General features: G+C 39.2%; 3 protein-coding genes across 5 annotated transcripts in view; 2 read left to right on the plus strand and 1 right to left on the minus strand.

Annotated features, from left to right (window-relative positions):
* The window catches only part of psmd14 (proteasome 26S subunit, non-ATPase 14), a 187,859-nt gene that overhangs the window by 35,264 nt on the left and 126,271 nt on the right, over positions 1-26,324 (minus strand). The gene's annotated exons all lie outside the window — the stretch shown is intronic.
* Positions 170-14,836, plus strand: itgb6 (integrin, beta 6). 3 transcript variants are annotated; one of them, XM_074614293.1, is made up of 16 exons: positions 170-393; positions 3,042-3,111; positions 3,883-3,962; positions 4,189-4,387; positions 4,475-4,721; positions 4,828-4,996; positions 5,114-5,275; positions 5,466-5,561; positions 5,825-5,914; positions 7,196-7,330; positions 9,138-9,555; positions 9,629-9,851; positions 10,328-10,422; positions 12,705-12,821; positions 12,901-13,067; positions 14,208-14,836. In XM_074614293.1, the coding sequence occupies exons 2-16, from the start codon at positions 3,057-3,059 to the stop codon at positions 14,304-14,306; spliced, it is 2,352 nt and encodes a 783-aa protein (XP_074470394.1). In that variant the 5' UTR covers positions 170-393; positions 3,042-3,056; the 3' UTR covers positions 14,307-14,836. The 3 variants fall into 3 exon arrangements, with proteins under 3 accessions (XP_074470394.1, XP_074470415.1, XP_074470405.1); XM_074614314.1 differs by having other exon boundaries at positions 173-393; positions 12,705-12,816; XM_074614304.1 differs by having other exon boundaries at positions 175-393; positions 7,196-7,334; positions 9,142-9,555.
* The window catches only part of pla2r1 (phospholipase A2 receptor 1), a 30,782-nt gene continuing 21,791 nt past the window's right edge, over positions 17,334-26,324 (plus strand). Inside the window, exons 1-9 of the mRNA XM_074614325.1 lie at positions 17,334-17,701; positions 20,314-20,694; positions 20,832-21,005; positions 22,393-22,557; positions 22,829-22,942; positions 24,292-24,441; positions 24,731-24,925; positions 25,041-25,204; positions 25,617-25,727. Of these exons, the coding sequence (XP_074470426.1) occupies positions 17,554-17,701; positions 20,314-20,694; positions 20,832-21,005; positions 22,393-22,557; positions 22,829-22,942; positions 24,292-24,441; positions 24,731-24,925; positions 25,041-25,204; positions 25,617-25,727 (1,602 nt within the window). The 5' untranslated portion in view covers positions 17,334-17,553. The remainder of the gene's footprint in view (positions 17,702-20,313; positions 20,695-20,831; positions 21,006-22,392; positions 22,558-22,828; positions 22,943-24,291; positions 24,442-24,730; positions 24,926-25,040; positions 25,205-25,616; positions 25,728-26,324) is intronic.

A 26,324-nucleotide genomic window follows, 5' to 3' on the forward strand; every position in this document is an offset into this window, starting at 1 on the left:
CAGCCAGCAGTTGTTACTGTCACTCATTATCATCTCAGCCTCCCCCTGCACACATGCACACACGCACACACACTGGCAAGTTGAAGCTTGTGCAAACACCCACACATGACCCCAGTATGCAGGCACACACACTCACTCACTCACTTCCAGAAGCATACACACACACAAAAGCACACATGAGCCAAGGAGCATGGGCAGCAGGGTCACCCTAGCGCCATGCTTCATAAAGGGCGCCGTTACAATAGGTTTACTGTTACTCTGACGACTGCTGGGATACAATAGGACTGAATGTACTGGCCTCCTGATGCTCCTCCATTTCTCTCCATTTTTCACTTGATGACAAGGAAGACAGACTGAGACGAGACAGCATGATATCAGAGGACGCCCCTGAAGGTGAGTTGGCTCATTGCAGGGTTAATGTGAACCTCCATTTCTATGCATAGTAAACGTGTGGTGCTGAGAGAGAGGTATGTGGGAGAGTAATTTATGGATTGTTGAATTTCTGATGAGGCAGATACTCTTTAAAAATCCTGTCATGATGTACTTCAAACGCCACTGTCAGATTTCCTTCATTTCCATGAAACATTCTGCAAAGGCAACCGGTTTTAAATTTAGATTAAAGTCAGGTTGAATTGTGAGTAATATGGTGCAACTGTGGCACCTTATTACACCTTAAGGATCATCCTTTGATACAGGACATGAAATCACCTGAGAAGTTACAAAAAAATGGTGTTTGATTGCATCACGCTGAGATATTTCTTGAGAAATTCAGAAAATAATGACAGACGAGGAGAGGAGAGGAGAGGAGAGGAGAGGAGAGGAGAGGAGAGGAGAGAGGAGAGGAGAGGAGAGGAGAGGAGAGGAGAGGAGAGGAGAGGAGAGGAGAGGAGAGGAGAGGAGAGGAGAGGACAGATTGGCAGACACAAAACGAGATGCAAAAGAGGTATAGCCTACATAAAATGGCAATTTCCCAGACCGACACTTCAAGAAGGCTACTGGTTAAGGTGGATCAAAATACAGAGAGCTGAGGAGAGAGGGGTGTCATTGAGAGAAGAAAGGAGGAGACGAAGAAGAGAGGGATTAGTATAAGAGGTTTGGAGGTGGGGTTTGGTTTGGGGTGACAGATGGGACTCACCCAGATCCAGAGGGGTGTGGTGCTGAATTGTGAGATTCCTCTGAGTTGGGACAAGCAGCGATATTTGCACTGCAGCTGTCAATGATTCAACACCTACGCAGCTCCACCCTCCTCCCCCTCGTATTATACACACAACACTTGCACACACTCATGCTCATGTTTCATATCTTGTGATTGGCCTGCATGCTTGGTTTTGTCCTGAGTCAATCGTCAAGTTGAAAACATTCTTGTGAGACAATGATTCATGTGCTTGTGTCGTTAAAGATTAACGAATCTTCTGTTATGGTGTCTGGGCTATAGGGGTATACAGGCTGTATTTGCTCATGGTGTGGCCTGTCTGTATTTTATTATTCCTCTTCAGTTCAATGATTAAGCCATTTTATTAGAGTGAAACTTAATTTCGAGTCTATTACATCGTTGCAGGGGATGGGTTTGTGAACATGACCTACTCTCTCTCTCAAAGCCGGAAACCAGAGAGTCTCAAACTTCTGATGTCATCAAGTATAAAGTCTGGAGCTGCTCCATAGACAATGAATGGGAGACTGATTTTGTGGACTCACAACATGTTTGTTTTCTTTTTTATACCCCAATGAGCTTTATTCTATTGCAGTGTTGTCAGTTGTGAAACAGAAAATGTTCCCATATACTCAGAACATTCCTCTGTGTGCTCTCAGTGTCATCTTTAATATCTCTCCCAATTCATTGTCTATGGAGCAGCTCCAGACTTCATACCTATGACGTCACAAATTGGAGTTTTAGCACTCTAGTTTTTGGATTTGGGAGAGAGTTGTTCATGTTTACTCAAATCTTTTGGGCTGTCTTAGACCATAGGAATAACATACGTGTATATGAATTGTGAAAATGGGCGTAGTTCCCCTTGAAATACAGACGTATTAACAGCTACATGTACTTAAAGTATTAACAGTAAAAGTACTCATTCAGCATAGAAATGTTATATTGTTACATAAGAGCTAGTTTTAAAGGTGCTCTATACACTATTCAGAGCATTAATATAGCAGCAAACAACGATTTGCTATTGAAAGGTATAGAGGAGTAATGTCTACCTGAGCAGAGAATGAAGTCACATTTACATTTACAGTTTACATAGCCGGGCCAGCCGTGCGCACCTTTTAGTGCATGTTTGTGCATGTGAGCGTGCCCCACTGGCTAGCTCATGGCCGCTGCTCTGCACTACGCTCATATGGTGCAGCTGATAACGCCGTCCGGACCGATGGTGTCAGTGCAGAAGCATAGCCCCCCAGGTTAACACTTTTAGCTCTTTTCTCTTTGCTCTATATCATTCAATTCAATTCAATTCAAACAACTTTATTAATCCCTCTAGGGGCAATTTAAAACTTAAAAACATTGATAAAACATAGTGACACACAACAACAACAATATATGTAAGCTAAAAAAATATATAAAACAGGACCCAAAACGATTACTGATGTAAATTACACTAACTTATAAATAAACAGTCTGAATAAGAACAACAGAAGGATTGTTCTTATGTTCATTTGTTCTGATGTTGAACTTGTTTAATCTGATAAATGTTCCTCCTTGTACTCTTTATCTCGTATTATTTATGAGTTGTGGATATGACTAACTGTGGTGGGAACAAACCTGATTCATTATCAGACTATGAACTCTTGAAAATAAATCAGTTTGCGGTCTTTGGTTTCTCACCTGGACGGAAGTGAACATAAAAGGCAGCGCAGGTAAAGGCAGCCTCCTCTGCCTCCTCCTCCTCCTCCTCCTCTTCCTCCTCCTCTATCCAGGTAGTGCAGCTTCTCACCTCTCTGTAGTCCACTTTCGGCCGAGCAGAGGAGGCATGACGCTGGATCTGTTTCACTCCTGTAACTATGAGACAACTTGAGATATTCTTCTTCTGTTTCTTCATAACCAGTAACCTCACGGACTAATGGGGCTTATTCTGCTGAGCCTGATTCTTCGGTACTGGATCAACACCGTGGAGGGTAAGCACAAAATCACAAAACACCTTTATAATGCGAAAAACAAAGAGTAACAGTTACTCAAGAGCAAAGCCACAAATGCTGGTTTGGTATTTATGACTAGTGTTTCATTGGGGAAAAACCTTTTTATGCAAGCAAAGCGGTTTTATTATCTTTGCATAACTGCACTTTATCACATGTTAATTAAATCTCAATCTAAAGTCTTATTTTTCATTTTTTATCAGGTACAAAAACTTGACACACTTTTAAACATTTTTTTTAAAATTCAGATCTCTGCAATATATCCTTGATGCAATATACACCTCAAGTGCAACTTTGTTTACATTTTATTTTATTACATCTAACCTACCTATTTTACAAGTGCAATTACCTCTGTTTACATTACATCTATTTTTATATTTTATACTTCTAGTGTAACACTTCTGTTTATATTTATTTATTACATCTACTTTACCTGTTTTATTTACTTTATAACTGTGTGTGTTTTACCTGTTATATGTTTTATCTGCCTCATTTAGTCTTGTCAAGTATTTGTTTTAAAGCACTGACTAGATGTGGCAACTGTGAATCTCGTTTATTTAATACAATGACAATAAAGCTTTCTATTCTTATTATCTATGCATATCTGCACTTTATCACATGTTAATAAACATCTTTAATTAAACTTTTCAATTTTATCAGATCCAAAAAACTTAACACACTTTTTAAAATTCAGATATCTCTGCTCGGTGTTGACACGCTCACTCTAACTCTGTGCTCTGTGTTCATGTGCAGGATCATGTTCAGCTGGCACCGCTGTGACCTGTGATGAGTGTCTGCAGCTCAGTTCTCACTGTGCCTGGTGCACACAGGAGGTAAGCAGCCCGGGTTGCATGTATGAAGAAACACACACATATAAGCAGGTGGTCATAATGCATTTCAAAACATATGGTTTTTGGGTGAGCAGGTGAGCAGAATGACATTACTTGCTTGGATTTTGCACCTGGTGATTGCAATAAAACTCATATTTTATGGCATGCCATAAAACAATCTTCCGTCAGCAAACAAGCACAACATGTGACCTTTTCCTTCACCTCTCAGAATTTCACAGACTGGTTTTCAGTCAGTGAAAGATGTGACACACTGGATATCTTACTAGAAGAGGGATGTGCCAGGGACCAGCTGCAGTTCCCTGTTTCCACAGGCCTGATCCTGCAGAATCGCTCACTCGGGAAGAAGACGGGCAACGTCAACAGCACACAGATCTCCCCACAGAAAATGGCACTCAAGCTGAGACCTGGTAGGGCATTTTGATTTGATGACGTGGTTTGATGAAGTGGTTCCTCGCTTCCAGACGAGAAATATTGAGGTTTGTTTTTTTGCACAGGCAGTGAGGTGACTTTTCAGGTCAAGATTCAACACACAGAGGACTATCCTGTGGACATCTACTACCTGATGGACCTGTCAGCATCCATGATTGACGATCTGGAGATGATCAAAGACTTGGGCTCCTCTTTATCTAAAGAGATGGCCAAGCTCACCAGTAAATTTCGAATGGGCTTTGGCTCTTTTGTGGAGAAACCCGTCCTGCCATTCATCAGCATCACACAAGAGGAACTGGCCAACCCCTGCAGGTACATCAACATTAAAACATGACCTTCAACAACATCCTCTTTTCTGATGTTTCACATTTCAGCATGAGGGAAGCTTACTTTGTTTTTGACTTGTGCTTTGTTGCAGCAATGTAATTGGCTTTACCTGCCTGCCAACGTTTGGCTACAAACACGTCTTGTCTCTGACGAGCAGCACCGACGAGTTCAACGAGATAATCCGAATGCAGCGCGTATCTGCAAACATTGATTGGCCAGAGTGCGGCTTTGACGCCGTCATGCAGGCAGCTGTTTGTGGGGTAAGATTTAGATTTTAAAAGATGTGAACTTAGATGTTGGTTTGTGATTCTGTCTTGTCAGCTCCATTATTTGATTGATGTAAAAAAGGATGAGCAGCATAATGTGTCTCCTGATAGGACAAGATAGGCTGGAGGAATGACTCGATGCGTTTGCTGGTGTTTGTCAGTGATGCTGACTCACACTTTGGGATGGACAGTAAGATGGCCGGCATCGTGATTCCCAACGATGGCCAGTGTCACCTGGATGTCAACAACGAATACTCCATGTCCACAGTGCAGGTGAGTCCACAGATGTTTGTCTCTAGAAAGACTTTGTTTTTATATTTATGCGATAATAGTTGTGGTTCTTTCCCATTCTATGACCTCAGTTTCATGACATTCAATTCATGAGTCATTTTAGGGTCATCTGTGATGCATCGTCACGGCCTTGAAGCACATTCACTCTTGACATTCTCCATTTCTTTTCAAGGAGTATCCAACTCTTGGTCAGTTGATTGATAAGGTGGTGGAGAACAATATCTTACTGATATTTGCTGTGACAGAAGAACAGAAAGGCAATTATAAGGTAACACCTTTATTCCATAAATGTATTCATTTCCAGGTCCAAACTAGAGAACTGGAAAGTGTTTGTGTGGGCACAATGTGTTTACTGAGGTTGGCATATTTATTCATGGAGCTGCATTCTCATTCAACCTGTTCGAACTAGCCCTCTTTTCTCCCCCCCGGCTCTTTTCTGTACTTTTCTTTGCTTTCAGGACCACAAGCCAAGTCTGCCCACATTGCTCACCGTGACTTTAATGTTTATCTGTTGTTGTTTTTTTTTCACAGAACTATGCAAATCTCATACCTGGCGCCACAGTTGGAGTCCTGGCAAAAGATTCACGGAACATCCTGGAGCTGATTATAACAGCATACAAGGTAAATAAACAGTCTTGGTGATCTGGACGTGCGGGTAGGCTGCATGTGTGTGTGCTGCAGTCACTGGTCATAAGAAATTAGACAGAAAATACCTGCCATTATAAAAGCAGTAAAACTGTTAAATGTAATTGAATTCAGTTATTTGACATCTAAACTTTTCAAACAAACACACAAGTATGAACATAAAGCATGCATGATTTAACCGTCTGTACATCTTATTTTTTCACAGTCAATAGTCAGTATCTCTGCCTTCTCCATTCCTTCTCAGTCTCTTGCTTTTCCTCTTTCGTTCTTTCGTCTATTACGTTTTTCCCCTCTACCAACCGGTTCTTTGCATCAGCATGTTTGACAGCAAGTCTCTGCTTGTCCCAGCTGTTTGATCTGCTCGTCCCTTCTGACTCTGACTTGTTCTTTCTTCCCCCACTCTCTCTCTCTCTATCTATCAATCTATCTTTCTTTCTCTGTCTACTTCTTGCTCTCTCCTTCTTCTGTAAATCCCCCCTGGCGGCAGTGACTAGTGGCAAGTCCTCTAATTAATTCATAAGCTTTGTCGTTTACACCCACTTTTAGACTCTGCCACGTAAACCACACTGAAGAGAGGAGTCCTTGTTATCACACTGATAGTTGTGGTTTTTAAATGGAAATAAAAAACAGAGGGTTAGTAAGTGATAGAAGACACATGATTAGTATTTATACTTACGTGCGATTTAGGATTAATGTTTGTTGCTCAGTGGATAGATATTTTAGCCACCCCGCTTTAAATTCCCTGCAAAATATTTATGAATAACAGTCTTTTGAATCTGTTTTACCTACTTTACTTTAATCCATCTTCAATTGGGTGTATCCCATGTGTTTTCTCCTCCTTAGCAACGCTGAAGGCATAGTACAATTACAGGCCTACAGGAAACACACAATTAACCCCTCCGTTAGCACCCAGACAGTCCGTCACAGAGTTCATTAGACAGACAAACACAGTGTTTCCTCCAGCTGAGGTTAGCTCTCTCCCTTTCCTCAGGTGCTTCGTACAGCACACCTGGGATGATGACTCATCTAAAAAGAAAGAGCCAGATAGGTGGTTTCAAACTGTTTCAGCACGCTACAGGTCAGCGAAGGGTGAAAGTGTCATTCCACTTAAAGCCCTGGAAATCCCCACTTCATGATAATAGAAGTCAATATTTATTTTGCTATTTCAGGGATGAAAACCTTTTGTTAAGTACCAGATCTGTGCTGTCAATTGCATTTCCATACAAGGTGCTGAAATATATTTGTGCTGTTTTCCAGGAACTGCGTTCAGAGATCGAACTGGAGGTCCTCGGAGACACAGAAGAGCTCCAGATGTCCTTTACAGCCATTTGTCCAAACGGGAGCGTTCTCCCTGATCAAAAACGCTGCTCCAACATCAAACCTGGAGAGACGGTCAGTTGTTTTGCTCTAAGCTTCTCTTTCTGTGCATTTCTATAGCGCCTTTCAAACAGGCTAGCACAGTTCAAAGTGCTTTACAGGTGACTTACAAACTGATAAGAGTGTTAAGACAGTAGAAAGATAGGAACAGTAAAATAATCAGACACCAAAAATAAAGAAAAGAAAAAAAACATAGAGATATAAGATGATATAAATTGTATATAAAAATGATAAAAGTGAAATTGAATAAAAATGATAAAGTAAATGAAGCAACTACAACAAAGTGAAAAACAATAAAAGATGAAAATCACATGATAATCATAAAGCAGTCAAAGCAAACACCAGGCTAAAAAGGGAGGTGTTAAACTTAATTAAAGATATCAGTGCTTCTGCCTCCCCTCTCCTTTTCCTGTTTGGAGCATAAAAGTGAAGAGCTGCTGCACGGAAGGATTTTGTCCAACACTTTCTAAAAGTTTTGTGACAGAGGACTTGCGGGACCTTAATGGTTCATACATTAAAGGCATTTCAGAGAAGAGTAATGCAAGACCGTCGATTTCGACCACTGATTTATGGAGTAGTAAAATCATTTGAAAATGAATACAAGAACTTACAGGCAACTGATAAACAGACTTTAAAATAGGTGTTTGCAGTCTATCAGAGTGCTGATTAATGACTTGTTTAGGTAAACCAGATAGGAGTGCATTACAAGCATCAAGCCAGTCAGTCAGTGTTTCTCAGAGAGAGATAGTTTACGTTTTTCAGATGATTAAAAAAAAAGTTAATTTGATGACATTTACTACGTAAATCAAATATGACACCAACGTTTCTTTCCTGTTGGCCTAGTAAATACAATTGTGAGGCCATTTTCTCCCTCTGAGCCTTAGCACCTGTGATTAATTGTTCAGTTTTCTCCCTTTTGAAACGTAAAAGAGCATCAATGTGTGATCAGGATACATCACCACATAAAGCTTGATGTGTTCTCTATTTTATCAAGAGCTGCAATGATTAGTCGAACGTTAGATAATGAAACTATTTTGATAACCGATTAGTCTCCAACGCTCTCGAGTTCCAACTTCTCAAATGTGATGATTTTCTGATTTTCTTTCTTATGTGATAGTGAACTGAATATCTCTCGGTTTTTTACTGTTGGTTGAATAAAACAAGCAATTTAATGACATCACCTCGGCCTGTGGGAAAATATAATGGAATTATTTTTTCTATTTTCTGATATAGTATCGATTAATCAAATTAATCGATAATTAAAATAATCATTAGTTGCAGCACACATTTTATCTTATGGTTTAATTTGGTGATTTTTGTGAATTAAAATGATAAAGCTGAGGATATTATATATTTTTGTATTGGTATCAAAACCTACAATGCGTTTGTTCATCTCTCAATAGTTTCTGACTTTTTCTCCTCTTTAAAAAAACAATCTTCTTTAAAAATTGGGTTACAAATTCAAAGTTTCATTTTTTAAATATGCTAAATAATTTCCTAAAATAGTTGGGCACTGTAGTTTTTCGTAAATGTCACTCAAAGAGGAGTGAATATTGCATTTGTTTGGGAGTATTCTCAGAGGTGGATGAATACACATTTGGTGAATATTTATGGCAGTAGGCTGGTGAATGTGGGCAAAATTAACTACAGTGCTCACATTCTTCACAATGTAGGAACATGTCATCCACTGCAACAGTGTGGCTCATTGATGTGTTATAATAGATTTGTGACAACAATGGAGCTCTATGACAAAGAGGAATAAGCTTGTTATGATCAATTCATTGTGAGTTGTGGTCTTATGGACTTCTTCTTTGCTCCTCAGGTAGTGTTCAACGTGACTGTGGAGCTCCCAGGATGCGTGTCGGGAGTTCGCCACTTCTCCCTCAAACCAGTGGGTTTACGGGACAGTCTGGAGGTGGAACTGGAGTCTCTTTGCTCGTGCGACTGCCGGCAGCCTCCTGAAGCAAACAGCACCCGGTGCACCGAGGACCAAGGGGCTTTTCAGTGTGGCATATGTGTGTGTCAGCCGGGGTTCCTGGGAGCAGAGTGTGAATGCAATGAGGAAAAGGCTTTGTTGAGCAACTGCCTCGCAAGCAATGAGTCTGAGATATGTAATGGACAGGGGCAGTGCTACTGCGGACAGTGTGTGTGTCATGCATCCAGCTTTGGACTCATCTACGGACAATACTGCGAGTGTGACAATTACTCCTGTGTTCGCTTTCGTGGGGAGCTCTGTGGAGGTGAGTAATGATGAATGTGATACATCATTCACGTGCTTTTTGAGTTGTTGCTTTAGTGATTTTGTGCTTGTAGGCCACGGGGTGTGTGACTGCGGCGAGTGTCACTGTGAAAGCGGCTGGACCGGAGAGTATTGTAACTGCAGCACCAGCACTGAGGCGTGCATGTCAGAGGATGGCGCTCTCTGCAGCGATCGGGGGAGATGTGAGTGTGGCCACTGTGTCTGCTCTGTACCTGGAGCATCTGGGGACAAGTGTGAGAAGTGCCCAACATGTGGAGACGCCTGCAGCTCTGCAAGGTGAGAACACTTTGATGCCATCAGCTCTTAGTCGGATGTAATGTAGAGGCTTTTGTCAGCTTTACCTCTGTAATTGTTGTTTCTTTACCTGAAAGATATAAGATGTTGTATCCTTGCGCCACATGATCCGTCTGTTCTTTTGAGTACAGGCCTATCAGTTTCAGGTCCCCTTGTTCACATGTGTCTACACCCTCCATGTGACATCAAAAGATAGCTAATGTCCCCAACACAGCACCAGGAGATTTCCTTGCTCCATTGTAAAGCAGCTGTCAGGGCTAGAGCCATTTGATACCACTGTTATAGGTTATAGAGAGCGAGCGAAGCCTTGGGAAAACTGTGATAAGTGACCAATACTGTGATTTCTTTGTACTCACTGTCAGTGATTGAAGCCTCATTAAAACTTAGCTTCCGGAGAGGTATTGTATCATCTCTAAGGAAAACCTGACCTTTTATTTTTCCACTTGTTTTGACACCAGGATCTGTGTAGAGTGTCATCTGCAAGATAAGGAAGATGCCGAGTTGTGTGATCAAAAGTGCAGCATCCCTAAAATTTCCATCAACACATCTGCAGGTAAAGGACTCCACAATCCACCTGTTCTGTATCTGAGAAGCAACACTGCTTAAAATATGATGCACGTCCTATAGAAATTACTGAATGTAGTACAGTTTCTTTTATGCACTTATCTTGTTGCTTATATCAAGTGTAGGGTTGGATAATATGGTTTAAATCATTATTGAGACTATACTGTAATATTTATATCTCCTAACATGGATCACAATATGTTAATGCATGCAAAATCAGACATGAAATAAACTGTTTCACTGTTATGCATAACATGAGAACAAAAGCTTTGCATCTGTCAAACAAAAACTTAAATCATCAATTTTATTCATTTTTGAACTGGAGCGTTCTCCGATTCATCAGTTTGGAAAACTGAAATTTTGAGATCAAATCATCATGATATGATTTCCCTGAAGTTTGATAAACGATCATATTGATTTGTCGCCTATTCAGCTCTTGTATAGTATATGTCAAAACGTATCAAATTTAGAATTTATATAGTTGATTTTGAAAAAGGTTTAATAAACTGAAAAGAATAATAATAATTTGTTCAAACATTGTAGAAGGATGCAGGTGTTCAAATTAGGAAAATACCAGTGATTTTGCTTGTTTTACACTAAATATTACTTATCTGGTACAGCTGCAACAATTAATTGATTAATCGACTAATAAATTAATCGGCAACTAGTTTGAAAATCGATTAAACGGTTTGAATCATTTTTTAAGAAAAAAAAAGTCTGAATTCTCTGATTACAGTTTCTTAAATATGAATATTTTCTGGTTTCTTTACTCCTCTATGACAGTAAACTGAATATCTTTCAGTTTTGGACAAAACAAGACATTTGAGGACGTCACCTTGGGTTTTGGGAAACACTGATCGTAATTTTCTGACATTTTGAAAACCAAACAACTACTTGATGAATTGAGAAAATAGTTGACAGATTAATCGACAATGAAAACAATCGTTAGTTGTAGCCGTACTATCTATCTATCCAAAGCACACCATATGTTTTTAGATTCACTTAATACCTTACCAAGCAGCCGCGTATTACAGGTCATGTCAATACAATGTGAAAATCAACCAGCTGATACTTGAAACTTGCTTCAGATAGTCCAGGTATCACAGGGAATATTTTATTCCCTTCATGTGACAATAACATCTAATGCCATTTTGGGCATGGACTGTTTTTTTTAAATTCTCGTGCATTGGTACCTGAAACTTAACAAATGGCCTCCACAAAGCAAAGAGTGTCCATGTTTGCTTATTGCTTGTCATCCAGGTTTGTTGATAACACACAGTAGCTGAGCAGTGCTTGGGTTTTTTGGCAGCCAAACCTGGATGTCTGCAGGGTTTCTTGGAAGAGATTAACAAGGAGGATTTTTCAAAACAGTCCTTGACAATGATATAACACTGACAGCAAACAAGGTCAGTAAATCTTCCCTCTGAAGAATCTCCAGCAGGTTTCATGTCTGAGCATGTTGATATTCATATTGCACTGGCAAGAAATTAAAGGACATAACTTATGATGTGATTTTAATGAGCTAAAACATGCAAAATAAGCGATAAATAAGGTAAGCCTCTTAAAGTTGAAATAAAGATCTTCAAAATTAAAGTTACAGTATTAAGTTTTCATCCAGCAGCCAAGTTTGTTCTTACATTTTGTATTATTATGTTTCAAAATCAACCTTAACTCTATATACACCTGTCTTTTAACATGATCACTTACCTGTATTGTAAATGCTTGTTGTCGCTGGAGTTTGTTCTCTCAGCTCAGTGTTTTTGATAGTGGTATCAACATAGGGCCATGCTAAGTTTCCCCATGGGTCAGAGATTTGGAGGAATGCTGACCTGCATCGACTCGGGTGTCTCTCTGAAGCCCACCCTCTCTAACACAACACCATCCATGTCCATTCAGGCAGCCCTGGACAATGGGGAACATATTATTTACCTTGTCGTACAGGCAGAGCTATTGTAGTGCATGTGAATGGCCAAAGGACCCCGTCTTCCTTTATAGAAGAGATTATTTTAAACCCGCTATACTTGTGCAAGCTGAGAGGTATATCTGATTATCACAGAGGATTTTCAGGCTTCAGATGTGAAATACAATGGTGTGGTCCACACACACACATGCACACACACCAGATTGTAGTCTTTGATATGGAAATCACACTGACAGCACAACAGAGGCGAGTATATCCTTTTACATTCTCAGCACAATGTGGAAAGGGAAGATGATATACGATGGATTCATGCCTTCCTTATGGATATTTATGTTCACATTTCCTCTCAGATTATGACAAGAGCCCCTCTATGCAATGCAAGCTGATGACGGAGAATGAGTGCTGGATCTCATTTAATGTGGTAGGAGATGAGACGGGGACAACTGCCTATGATCTACAGATGTATGGTAAGTTTTACAACAGTGTAGGAAACAGATGAAACAAAAGGTCGGGTTGAGTCTCATCTCGTCCTCTATCCTGTCCCAGGTTGCCCAGAGCCTCCCGACATCCCCATGATCATTCTGGGGGTCTCCCTTTCCATCGTGTGTATCGGCCTGATCCTGCTGGCTGTGTGGAAAGTGCTGGTGTCGGTCCACGACCGCAAAGAAGTGGCCAAGTTTGAGGCAGAGAGGTCAAAGGCAAAATGGCAGACGGTAAGATAAATGGCTGTTAATGTTCTATATTTTTCATGTTGTCAACAAATCCCATGAAAACACCGAAACCAACAATTAATTGATCCTACTAACAAGCCAAATCCTTATATAGCTTATTCTTCTGTGCAATAAACCTCCACTGCTGCCACCAATCTACTCTAATGTAAACAAAATATTGATAGTGCAACATGAAAAAAAATATATTAACATATTTTTCCTTCCTATTATTATTTTTTGTCTCTCTTCAATTTGGGGGATAATCATGCTCTAAGTTTTGGAACTACAGTTCCCATAATGCTTTGAGAGATGTAAACAGGAAGTATAATGCTGCCAAGGAGTCAGTTAGTAAGCTGTAGGCTACAACATGAACCCTTTTTTTTAGCCTATGTATTTACATTTTTGGTAAATTGGCACAATTAAAAGTATGCCGAATTATCTATTAGCAGCTCCTGTTTGCAATGTACACATGGATGTACAGACAACTATTACTAGAGTACTTTAATATTGAAGATAACCTAAAAACATGATTCTCAGGAAAGTTCTGGAGTTATAAGGAGTGTTGTTTTTGCATTCATAGCAGGATTAAGGCTATTGATTCACAGTGACATTGGAGATAATGATATCCATGGAAAGTGTATATCACACCGAATCTAAAAATATGTGCATCATAGCTGTGTGTTCAGATTTTGAGTAATGGCCCTGGCAATCCGGCACTAATTTTAAAGTTAACCCCTAAACTTAATTTCCTTTCACCCCATCTACAGCAAAAAATAGTCCCCAACAAAAGCACTCTTTACTTCTCTTTGAGTAACATTTACTAAAAACTCGGGTGCCCAGCTGATTTAGGAAATACTGAGTCTTTTTAGAAAATAAAAGTATGTATTTGTGACCTTTTAGTGTCCTTTTAAAGATTTACATTTTCAGTGGGAACAAATGGGTTTAGGACTACAAGCCACAGACAGGCTGGTAGGGAACATTGTTGGTCTTTGTCTTTTCATGGTAATTGTTGACAATAAAAATATAGAATATCCTATAATCTTTAATCTCCTGGTGATAATATTTGAATGATTCATGGTTTCATCTTGTTAATTCTAAGTGATTATGAATGTTAATTTGTGTTTTTTCTTTGTCTCTCTTCAGGGGACCAATCCTCTGTTCAAAAGCTCAACGTCTACATTCAAAAATGTAACTTATAAAAACACAGAGAGAGAAAAGATCATTACACTGGATCACTACTGATGATAAACTGGACATCTGAATGCACTTAAGTGTGTGTGTGTTATAGAAATAGTATGGTGTGTGTGTTTGTGTGTGTGTGTGTGTGAGTGAGTGTGAGACAGAGGGAGGAAAAAATTGTACTAAAATATTTTATATTTGTTTTTATACGAATCTCTGTGTTGATTCAGAGATGTTATAACACAGTAGACAACACTGTGAACAGACAAACACTACATGATGAATTTGCTGCTGTAAAAGTGCACTGTCGATGTACTGTTAAACACTGCACTTTCCTGATGCATGATCCTGCAAACGTAAATGTTTGTCTACTGTAACATGCAGCTTGGAAAGGAGGAGTCTACACTACGAGTGGTCTACTACTGAAAAAATATTTGGTTTATTCTAATGAATGTAAATATACAGGTGGATTTTTACGATTTTTAAAAAAAATACTGTGTTTGTTGTTTTATTGTAAAGAAAGGCTGAGCCTTCGATGTTGATAATTGAGTTTTTTAGTGGCATGGCACATAAATAAAGTTGAATTTTGACTTTTTGTGAAATGACTTTCAGCATTCAAGGATAATTATATGTTACAATGTAAATACCCTGACAGTTATTGATTAGATCTGGCGTTAAGAAACCCAATTTAAAGTTTATTTTGTTTACATTGGGGCTGTAAAGTCTGTTAAAGAGAGTCATCCCTTTATTCTCTCAATCCAGGACATGACAAAGTGCATTATTTTACTCAAGAACTGTATTAAGGTACTTGTACTTCACTTGAGTGTTTGCATTTTCTCCTTCTCCACTCAAGGCTGGATTACCAACCAGACAAACTGCCCCGGGGCCCTGAAACCTCAGGTTCACTCTGTCAGTTGTTTAGCTGGGTAATTTGATTATTTGCAAATTAGCACCACTAAATTACAAGATTAGTGTCCTGCATTATTACATACTCTCATGGCCCCGTCTTTTAGAAGGGATGTGTTAATGTGTATTTCTAACAACTTCATCATTCTGTGTTATATTGTGTTCAAATGGTACATTTTTCCTAAATACAATTGTGTTTCATCGAATTACCACATAAAGAAAAGCTGGTGTCAGATAGTATTCTGGTGTAGGAGTACTGGTAGCCTATCTAAATTATATAAATATAATACAGCTGTCATCTATGGTGTGCTGTGTGCACAGTACTTGATGGGAACTTGGAGGCAACAGCCTGTGAAATGATTGTATAAAGTCTTCTGACATCATCAGGATCCCCACAGATTGGAGTTTGAAAGATGTGTGCAGTCAGACGGTGGAGGGGTGTAATGAAAGATGCTGTTGACATTATGGTAATTTGTAGGATCCAGTGTTTTTGGAGCTTGATCAGTAAGGATGTTTTCTATTCTTGTGAAAACCCCCAACTTTATGGAAGGTCAACACTAAATTGCTGCAGCAATACCACATTGTAAAAATACTCCATTACAAGTAAAAATCCTGCATTGAAAATTTTACTTGAGTATAAACATGTACAGTGAGTATTATGAGCAAAATATGGACTGTTTAAAGTACTCTGTGCAGAAATATTGACCACCAGTTTTTAATGTGTAAGTAGAGTTTTACAATTTTACATTATTTTTTCTAGTTAGTCGAGGTGGAGCTAATTGTAATATTACATATGCTGTTGACTGAGTAGTTTATGGCAATGCATCATATTTTACCACATTATCAAGTTCATCATATGACTTGAATGTAAAATATTAATTTGTGAAGTAACTGGTACTTCCTACAGCTGTCAGAATAATGAAGTGAAGCAAAATAATGAAGTATCTTATCTTATCTTATCTTACACCTTATCTTGTCTTATAGCCTACATAATATTGTCTTTGTTGATTATATTTTGTATCATTATTACAGTAATCTGAATCTGCAAAGTAACTAGGATAACTATAGCATTCAGATAAATGTATTTGGCTCTGAATTGTAGTGGAGTAGAAGTAGGCCTATAGGCCTATAGAAGTAGTAAATGGAAATACTCATGCAAAGTACAATTACCTTAAAAGTACAATACTTAAGTAGGCTACCACTGTATGTATGTATGTATGTATGTATAAGCTATTCCTTTATTAGTCCCGCAGTGGGGAAATTTGCAGTGTACAGCAGCAAAGGGGATAGTGCAAAAAACAAGATGCATCAGCTAACACAGCAAAAAAAAGAGCTAAACAAAGTGAAACAAAATATGAACCATTTAAAAAGAAAGAAGTATAAAAATAGGAGCAGTATATACAGTATTGACAATAAACAGACTATTAACAAAATTTCAAAAGTGGAAAATGATATTGCACAGTGAGAATGAAATGAAATTCCACCTGAAAATATTGCACAGCATGAATTACACCTGAGTAATAATAATGATAATGATAATATACAGTATAGTGCAGTTATTGTCAGTTTTTGGTGTGAAGGTGGTCTACTGGGTGGTCTACGGAGTTGTATGTATGTATGTATGCATGTGTGTATGTATGTATGCATGTATGTATGTATGTATGCATGTGTGTATGTATGTATGTATGCATGTGTGTATGTATGTATGTATGCATGCATGCATGCATGTTTGTATGTATGTATGTATGTATGTATGTATGTATGTATGTATGTATGTATGTATGTATGTATGTATGCATGTATGTATGTATGTATGTATGTATGTATGCATGCGTGTATGTATGCAAGTATGTATGTATGTATGTATGTATGTATGCATGCATGTATGTATGCAAGTATGTATGTATGTATGTATGTATGTATGTATGTATGTATGCATGCATGTATGTATGCAAGTATGTATGTATGTATGTATGTATGTATGTATATATGTATGTATGTATGTATGTATGCATGCATGCATGCATGTATGTATGTATGTATGTATGTATGTATGTATGTATGTATGTATGTATCCACCTATATTTGTTTATTTATTGGAGCCTTTCTTGTTCAGTCTAAATAAAGTTTAGTGTCTGTGTCCCAGTGAAAACAGTCCGGAGCAGCAGCAGGAATGCAGCCTGCAGACCTCCAGACCTCCAGACCGGAGAGCAGCAGCAGCAGCAGCAGCAGCTCCTCCGTCAGACGTGACGTCGCTGGTCCCCCGCTGAAAAACTTCAGTCGGCACACAAAGTTTTCTATGAAGGAAAAAAAAAACATCGAGAGCCCAGAAATCCTCTTTCTCTGACCAGGAGCCTCGGTATGTGCGGACATTTGCACATCAACACTGCATCCGGCCGTCGAAATGTTAACACGGTTGTATCGTTTCATCGACTCTCTGGCTGTTGTAGCGACTGTTTGTGTAGCAGCAGTGTTGCTGGCGAAGAGCTGCGTGTGTGTCAGCGAGCAGGACGATGAGGTCCTGGAGAAAAAACAGCTCATGGAGTTTTACAGTAAGTTGAATCATCTGGCTGCAGATCTGCTGCTTCTTGTTTTAATGTTGTAATCACCTCCTGCAAAATAATCCCACTCTATACATGTTTGGTCCTAACATGGTAGATCATTATCTGGAGTTGTGTGTGTGGAGCAGAATAATCATTACAACATGTTGTCTTTGTGTCTGAAAGTGACTGCAAATTAAACTATTCTTCAGTTTCCTGGCTGACCCACCTAAACTATCTTAAAGTCCTCTAGATGGCCTCTGGGCCACAGTTTGGATCACATTACCATAACAGTGATTTTATTTTAAAATTATTATTATCTGTTAGTCAGAAGCTGAATGTGCAAGTTAATTTTAACAGATTGGAGTTTGAAAGATGTGTGCAGTCAGAAAGATGCTGTTGACATTATGGTAATTTGTAGGATCCAGTGATTTGGGAGCTTGATCAGTAAGGATGTTTTCTATTCCTGTGAAAAAGAAAACAACTTTATGGAAGGTCAACACTAAATTACTGCAGCAATACCACATTGTAAAAATACTCCATTACAAGTATAAATGCATTGAACATTTTACTTGAGTTTAAGCCATCTTTTAGAAGGGATCTGTGTTAATGTGTATTTCTAACAACTTCATCATTCTGTGTTTTATTGTGCTCAAATGGTACAGTTTTCTAAATACAATTGTGTTTCATCGAATTATCACATAAAGAAAAGCTGGTGTCAGATAGTATTCTGGTGTAGGAGTACTGGTAGCCTATATAATACAGCTGTCATCTATAGTGTTCTGTGTGCACCGTACTTGATGGGAACTTGGAGGCAACCGCCTGTGAAATGGTTGTACAAAGTCTTCTGTGGCTCTAGAGGACTTTTTCAAAGTCTGAAAAAGTAACCCTGACATCATCAGGATCACCACAGATTGGAGTTTGAAAGATGTGTGCAGTCAGACGGTGGAGGGGTGTAATGAAAGATGCTGTTGACATTATGGTAATGTGTAGGATCCAGTGTTTTTGGAGCTTGATCAGTAAGGATGTTTTCTATTCTTGTGAAAACCCTCAACTTTATGGAAGGTCAACATTAAATTGCTGCAGCAATACCACATTGTAAAAATACTCCATTACAAGTAAAAATCCTGCATTGAAAATTTTACTTGAGTAGAAACATGTACAGTGAGTATTATGAGCAAAATATGGACTGTTTAAAGTACTCAATGCAGAAACATTGACCATGTGAATGTTATACTACAACATATTATTGATGTTTTTTTAATGTGTAGGTAGAATTTTACAATTTTACAATTTTTTTTTCTAGTTAGTCGAGGTGGAGCTAATTGTAATATTTCATTTACTGTTGACTGAGTATTTTATGGCAATGCATAATATTTTTTACCATATTATTAAGTTCATAATATGATTTGCATTTTGAATTTAATGTGCTGTCCCCCAAAATTAATTATTGAAAGTAAACATTATGAATCCTCCTGAATTGAAATCTGAATAAGGAAACATGCAGATGGTTAACATGTGATACTGTTTTGCAATAGGGCTGAAATGATTAGCCAATTCATCTATTAAATCAATTAAAATGATAATAGTCACAAGTTTATAAAATAATAACATCAAACATTCAGTGATTCCAGCTTCTCATGTGTGATAATGCTGATTTCTCTGTTTTATATCATTTGCATGATGAATTAGAGCTGAAATAATTGATGGATTGATAAATTGACAGAATTATTACAATTCTTATAACCGATTAATCGTTCAATCAAATTAAGAAAAGGCTAATTATTCTCTGGTTCCAGCTGTTTTTCTCTGTTATATAATATAATTGTAAATTACATTTTTCTGGGTTTTGGACTGTTGGTTGGACAAATCGAGCAACTTGAATGTCACCTTGTGCTGAGAAATTGTGAGAGAATTTCTGATATATTTCTATACTAAAACTTTTAATTGATTAATCAATTAAATAATCAAATGATTATTTAAAAATTAAAATAATCGATTGGTACATTCCTAGTTTTCAAATTGCATCTCACCATTGTCCTGATACTCATTTTGTCCAGATCCGATCCGATCCGAACACACAATATGATATGTGTATGTTAGTATTGTGGTAGTTCATTTGAGTATAAACACAGGGGACGGATGTACGGACAGTGAAAATACACCCCGAACAAACACTCTTGTTTGTCTTCTCCAATATGCAATATTGACATGAGGAGAGAGATCATTCCTCCAGCTGTTTTCATCACAGCCATTTGTATACAATCAGTATACATCCTCTTGTTTTGTTAGAGTATCCAGTTACACAAAGACTTTTATTCATTTTGGAAGATAAAAGGTTCCCTCTGGCCTTCATCTAGTTTCAATATCGCTCTGTTTTGGTGGAGAAACATCTATTGAAGTTGGTTGAAGCTGTATTCTCACTTTACTTTCTGAACTGATGTTATCCAAGATCTTTTATGCCATCATACAGTGACATCTTTTTTGTTCTCACTAGACCAATCCATCCATCCTCCCCTCTCTGTGTTACACATTCACATCAACTCTTCACTTCCTCTCCTATGTCTCTCACCCCACTCCTCTTCACATCTCCACCTCCTCTCCTCTCCTCCATCTCTCTCCAGAGAAGGGTCTGTTTATCCTGGAGAACGAGGCGCTGAAACGCTGCATCACTGTGGATCGCTCCAACCTGGTGCTGGAGGACTGCGAGCGGCCCACGCGTCGCATGCTGTGGAAGTGGGTCTCCCGACATCGCCTCTTCAATTTGGGCACCAGCACGTGCCTGGGCCTCAACATGTCTGACACGACGCAGCCTCTAGGCACGTTTGAGTGTGACATGGCCCTCCCTGTGCTGTGGTGGCGCTGCAACGGATACATGCTGTATGGAGCGTCCCAGTGGAAGGTGTCTGCATCCGGACGTTTGGTGGTGGTTAAGAAAGACTCCTATCATGAGTGGAAAAGGTACAACACCCCCAGAGAGGGGCCCTGCGCATATCCATATGAAGGTAAACACCTGAAATATCCTGACTTATCTAACATTTGTCACGCTTGCGCAACACAAAGCAGTCATCTTAGTGACTCTCTGACTTGTCTGCACAGGGTGTTTGTCACTTAAAATCACACAGGTGTGTTTTATTTGCAGATATACACACTTTGTTGGGAAATGCACATGGCATGCCCTGCGCTTTGCCCTTTAAATACAACAACAAATGGTACTCTGAGTGCACGACTGAAGGGCGCGAGGACCATCTTCAGTGGTGTGCTACCACCACTCGCTACGATGAGGCCGAAAGATGGGGCTTCTGTCCGGTGCAAGGTAAGATGGACACACAGATGCACCAGTGTAAGAAATGAACATGAGTTCATACACTACATGGCCTGAAGTATGTGGACACCATTTGTTTCAACATTGCAATGCACAAAGCGAGGTCCATAATGAAATGGTTTTCTGAGTTTGGTGTTGAAGGAGTTGACTGACCCTGAACTCAACCCCATCCAACACCTTTGGGATGAACGAAAACGCCAACTGTGAGGCAGATATTATCACGCAACGTCAGTCCTCAACTTCAGTAGTCCTCCAGAGTGGAGGCTGTTATAGTAACATATTTATGGTTTTGAAAGGAAGTGTTCAAGGATCACATAAGGCTGTAATTGCCATATGGTGTATAAATACAAATTCAATTTGTGTCACTGAAATTTGTTTAATTAAAGGGATAGTTTGGGTGTTTTGAAGTGGGGTTGTATGAGGTACTTATCCATAGTCAGTAGACGACGGTCGGCACAACCCCAGTTTGGAGAAACAGCCAGGAGTACCAGCACAGGAGCAAAGCAATGTACTGCTGTGGACGGGGCCGGCAGCAAAACATAGTCTCCTAAAAGAAAGACCCACATAAAAAATATGGTTCAATAGCTATATTTTCATAGCTTTATGTTGCTGTTAGACAGCCCTTTCTGACGGGGAACTGAACTGAAAGTAAAACGTATCTATGCTCTCTTCAAAGCAGCCAAAATCAGTTGACAAAAAAAAGTTTAGATTAGTTTGACTTTCTTTCAGTTTCCCGTCAGAAAATATTCTAAATGTAACGTACACTTAAACTGATATTGTTTTTTTAAGTGAGCCTTTCTTTTAGGTGGCTAAAATACATTTTGCTGCAGGCCCTGTCCACAGCAGTACATTACTTTGCTTCCGTGCGGTTACTTCTGTCTGTTTCTCCAAGCTCGGGGCGTGCAGACCGCAGTCTACTGTAGGTAATAAAGTGACTATGGATAAGTACCTCATACTGTACAACCCGATTTTAAAACACCCTTTTAAAACTCATTGTAAACCATACCTTTTAAAACTTTAAAAATATAAAATAATATCTATCAGGGCCTATTGGTTAAGATGCACACCATATACTTTGATCACAACGATCACAAAATAAAAAAAAAATCTACTTATTAGGGTCTATATCAGCTCAAATTTCCCAACCAGACTATAAAGAAAGTTTTGCTGATTTTATCTGACTCAAAAAATAATAATAATGTTAGTAATGTCAGTGACATTTGGGTGCCTCCTCATTTTTCCATTGACAGGCCATGGTTACCTTTCACACCATGATGCATACACTCCTACCACCTGGAGACGATGTGCATACTGACTCATTTCACCTCTTTCCTTCTCAGTTTCCTACTGCCTCTTTAATCCGTGACTTTATTCGTAGATTCCAGTTGTGAGCATTTCTGGGAGTCAAACCAGGAGCTGCGTGCGTGTTACCAGTTCAACCTGTACACCATCCTTACCTGGAGTCAGGCGCTGTCAACCTGCCAGGCTCAAGGTGGAAATCTGCTCAGCATCACCAACCTGGCAGAGTACAGGTACATCAGAGGTAGGCATCTGGGAGAAAACACAGACAGGGTCCATAAAGCATGTACTGTACCTGCACTACATCCACAATTGCTACACTAGAACTACACAAGACTATACAGATTAGGTTTTGCCCTCCCTCCATTTCAGTTATTGTATGTCTTGTTCTATCACTCTGTCTGCTGTCCCTGATAACTTTAAAATCCCACAGTGACATGTGAGACGATGATTTATTTCTACGGAAATCAGATAAGATTTGTCAACAACATTATTGTGATTGTATCTTGTGGTAGATCGACTGGCAAGTGTTGGAGTGATGGTGTGGATTGGGCTGAACCACCTGAAGGATGGGCGGGGGTGGCAGTGGTCTGATGGAGCGCCTCTATCACTGGTCAATTTCACCACAGGTACTGATTATTTGTTTGCTCCAGGGCCAAGTGAAAGGGTGATGTCTGTTTCATGGGATTTTTTAATATTATAACATTTCTGTTTGTCTAAGGCATTTGCTAAGAGACAGTTGCGTAGAGCGCATGCAGTTTTGTGCACTCCAAAGTGTGCGTACATAAAAGTTGCTCTTGAGATGAACAATGTGGGAACAGATCGTAAAATGTGTGCATGACATAAATACATGTATAAGCCAGAGAAACTGTGTGACGTGTGGTGTTGGAAAGCGTTGATTGACATAAATTCTTCCAACTGATGAACGTATAATAAGTCCATAAAAATGGCTCCTTGATGATGGCTCAGTCCATTAGCTCTGATTATGCTTAACAATAGCTTCTTATTAGCAGTCGGTAATACAATAGCACAATGATTGCACATATAGTACAATGCATTGTGCTCATTCTCAGCTGGCACTTCAGTACACCTCGATATTATATTTATTCACTCTATGCACTGGCATTCGTATGTGTTATGCAAAAAATGTTGTCTAATGTAGTTTTAACGTTGGAAAGATTATTACCAGAACATGAGTCCCACAATTTCACCAATGATTCATTTAATGTAAAAAAAAATACTTACAGGCATTAAAACAGTTCATCAAATCTAATATGCCAATGTTTTACATCATTCAACATAAGATATCTAGCATCTCCCTCTCTTAATAATCTAAAGGATAATAATCCATTATTATATTGAGAAGAGGTTTATACAGATTTGACAATGTTTTTTTTAAATTAAATTAAATTTAAGTATAAAAGATTATTTATATAATATTTGTTCATATAAACCCAATAACAGAAAATACAAGGACATATTAAACTTAAATAATTGAAAAAAATATATACAAAATATGTATTTTCATATGAAACATAAAATTATTATATTTATTTGGTGTAATAATACTTTACAGTCATTTCTCTATTTTGTCACCATTGAATGTGGAAGCTCAGTTTGTGGGAAAGGGAGGGGTTGGCACTTAAATACTTTACTAAATATTGGGGTTTAATAACACCCAATAAAAAAAGAAAACATAAAGGAAATTGGTTGATTTTGCATAATTATCATTATTATTATTTTTACACAAATAATGATAACAGTTTGTTTGGGGTCTTGTGGGTCCCTAAACAATGAGTAAGGAAAGATGAGGAGGAAAGCTGTCGTTTCTAGAAGGAAACCCCCCAAATTGGGAAAGCTTGCAAAACCTCTCGCAAGACTCGCTGCCCAACAACCTATCCTAACCTAAACCATTCGAGGTCAATGCCTAACCTTAACCATCTCGCGAGAGTTTTCAGAATTTGCGTTTTACCATCAGGTCTGCCTGCCAGCCCGCTGAAGGACAACAGACAGTGTGGAGTGTACAATTCAGCCTACGAGGGTCACTGGCAGAGTCTGACCTGTGAGTCTGCTCTGCCTTACATCTGTAAGAAGACGCCCAACGACACCCGGAGAGCCGAGCCACTAGGTGAGAGCATGTGCACACACATCGTATTAATATCTGACATGCAGACGGCTTCCCTGCATCTTCAGAGACCGTAGCAGGGAGGAATTATGAGTCAAAGTGCAAAGTGTTCGAGAAGCTTTTATAGCTCTTGTAGCTTTTGGCCTCAGCAGCTGCACTGCACCTGGGGAGTGAACCTTTGACCTTTCTCTCTATTGCGCCGTTGGTGGCTAGACCAAAACAATGTCTTTTGTGAATTTGTTTTCTTGTTCTGATTTCTCCTCCTCTCCTCTCCCAATTCTTCCTCTTACAGAGAACTGGCAGTATATCCATACAGAGTGTGCTAACGGCTGGTGGCCTCATAATGGTTTCTGCTACCGGCTGCTGTCAGATACCGAAGCAGGAAGCTGGGAGGAGTCTTCCCGGGCCTGTAGCTCTCAGGGGGCAAACCTCACCAGCCTCCACTCCCTGTCTGAGTTGGAAATGCTGCTCAACCTCCTGACTAACTGTGAGCAGCATCATGCAATACAGATGTATGAAGCTCTGTTTGTTATAGACACTGTGGGGATACACCAAGGGGATACTAAATACTATTTTGTGTGTGCACACCTCATGTTTCGTAGCTTCTGGGGAGAGTATGGAGGTGTGGATTGGTCTTTGGAAACAGGCATCGTCTCCGTCTGTAGAGTGGTCTGATGGCTCACCAGTAACTCTCACTCTCTGGCACCAGTATCACCCTCCTCACAACTTGACGGATGCAACACTCTGTGTCAAAGCAGACAGGAAGGTGAGAAACACTGTGTTGGTGCTCCTTTCACGTAGAAATGCTCTTGAAGGACAGTTTACAAGTGAGATTCGCTCCTTAAGTGAGCTATAATTGAATTAATCCCTCTTAGGGCTGCAACTAATGATTATTTAACATAGTTTTGTCTGACCAATAGTTAAAAAACCAAAAGATATTCAATTAACTATAATTTAAGACAAGGAAAAGCACCATATCTCCCCATCAAATGACTTTAATCAAATGACTTTAATCAAATGACGATTAATCAGTTATCAGAATAGTTGCTGATTAATTTTCTGACGATCGGTTAATGAATTAATCGCCCAGTTGTGTCAGCTCTAATCCCTTTTATAATCCTTGTATATATTCATCGGGTGTTGTCCTTGTGAGAGTAAAGTGTTAACGTCTTTCACAGGAAGGTAACTGGCTTTTATCGTCATGTGATGAGCGACTGCCTGCTGTGTGTAGAAGAGAAAGCCAGAAACCCGTTCATCAGCCTGGGAAATGGGATGAGGGCTGTCCTGAGGTACGCACATGAACGTACACGCACATACATCCAGATCAACATGTTCTCAATGGCTTATGCAAGACAAGGACACTGTTTTGTACAGTAGCTCAACCTTTGCCCTAACCTCGCAGTAGTAGGGGGTCAAAAACAACACAGCACACGATTAGGTAACACTTAATCTTCTTAATTTACCTCTGATAAGACTTTAATGTGGCACAACTCTGGTTTCAGGTTGTTCCACTAATTGCATTTGTGTATTCATGTATTCCTTTGTAAGGGACTCCCTTTGCAAGAAAAGTGCTGAAGTCAGTTGTGTCTTGAAAAGCAAAAAGGTATTACTTAAGTACAGTAGAAAATGGCCTCATAGTTTCTTACATAACCAAAAGATTTGCAAGAAAATCTGATTAGTTGACTTGGTAAAATGACATCTTAAAGCAGCAGTAGGCGAGATGGGAGCAAATATGATTAAAACGTTTTTTATAAAACGGTCTCTACATCCTGACAGTAGTACATGAATCAGGTAACCTGAAAAAAATCATGTGCCTCTGTGTCCTCCGATGTCCTCCGGTGCTCCTAACGGCATCTGCAAGATTTCACAGACTGGAGGAAAACTTT

Source organism: Sebastes fasciatus, chromosome 2 (assembly GCF_043250625.1).
Source record: "Sebastes fasciatus isolate fSebFas1 chromosome 2, fSebFas1.pri, whole genome shotgun sequence".
Classification (NCBI taxonomy): domain Eukaryota; kingdom Metazoa; phylum Chordata; class Actinopteri; order Perciformes; family Sebastidae; genus Sebastes; species Sebastes fasciatus.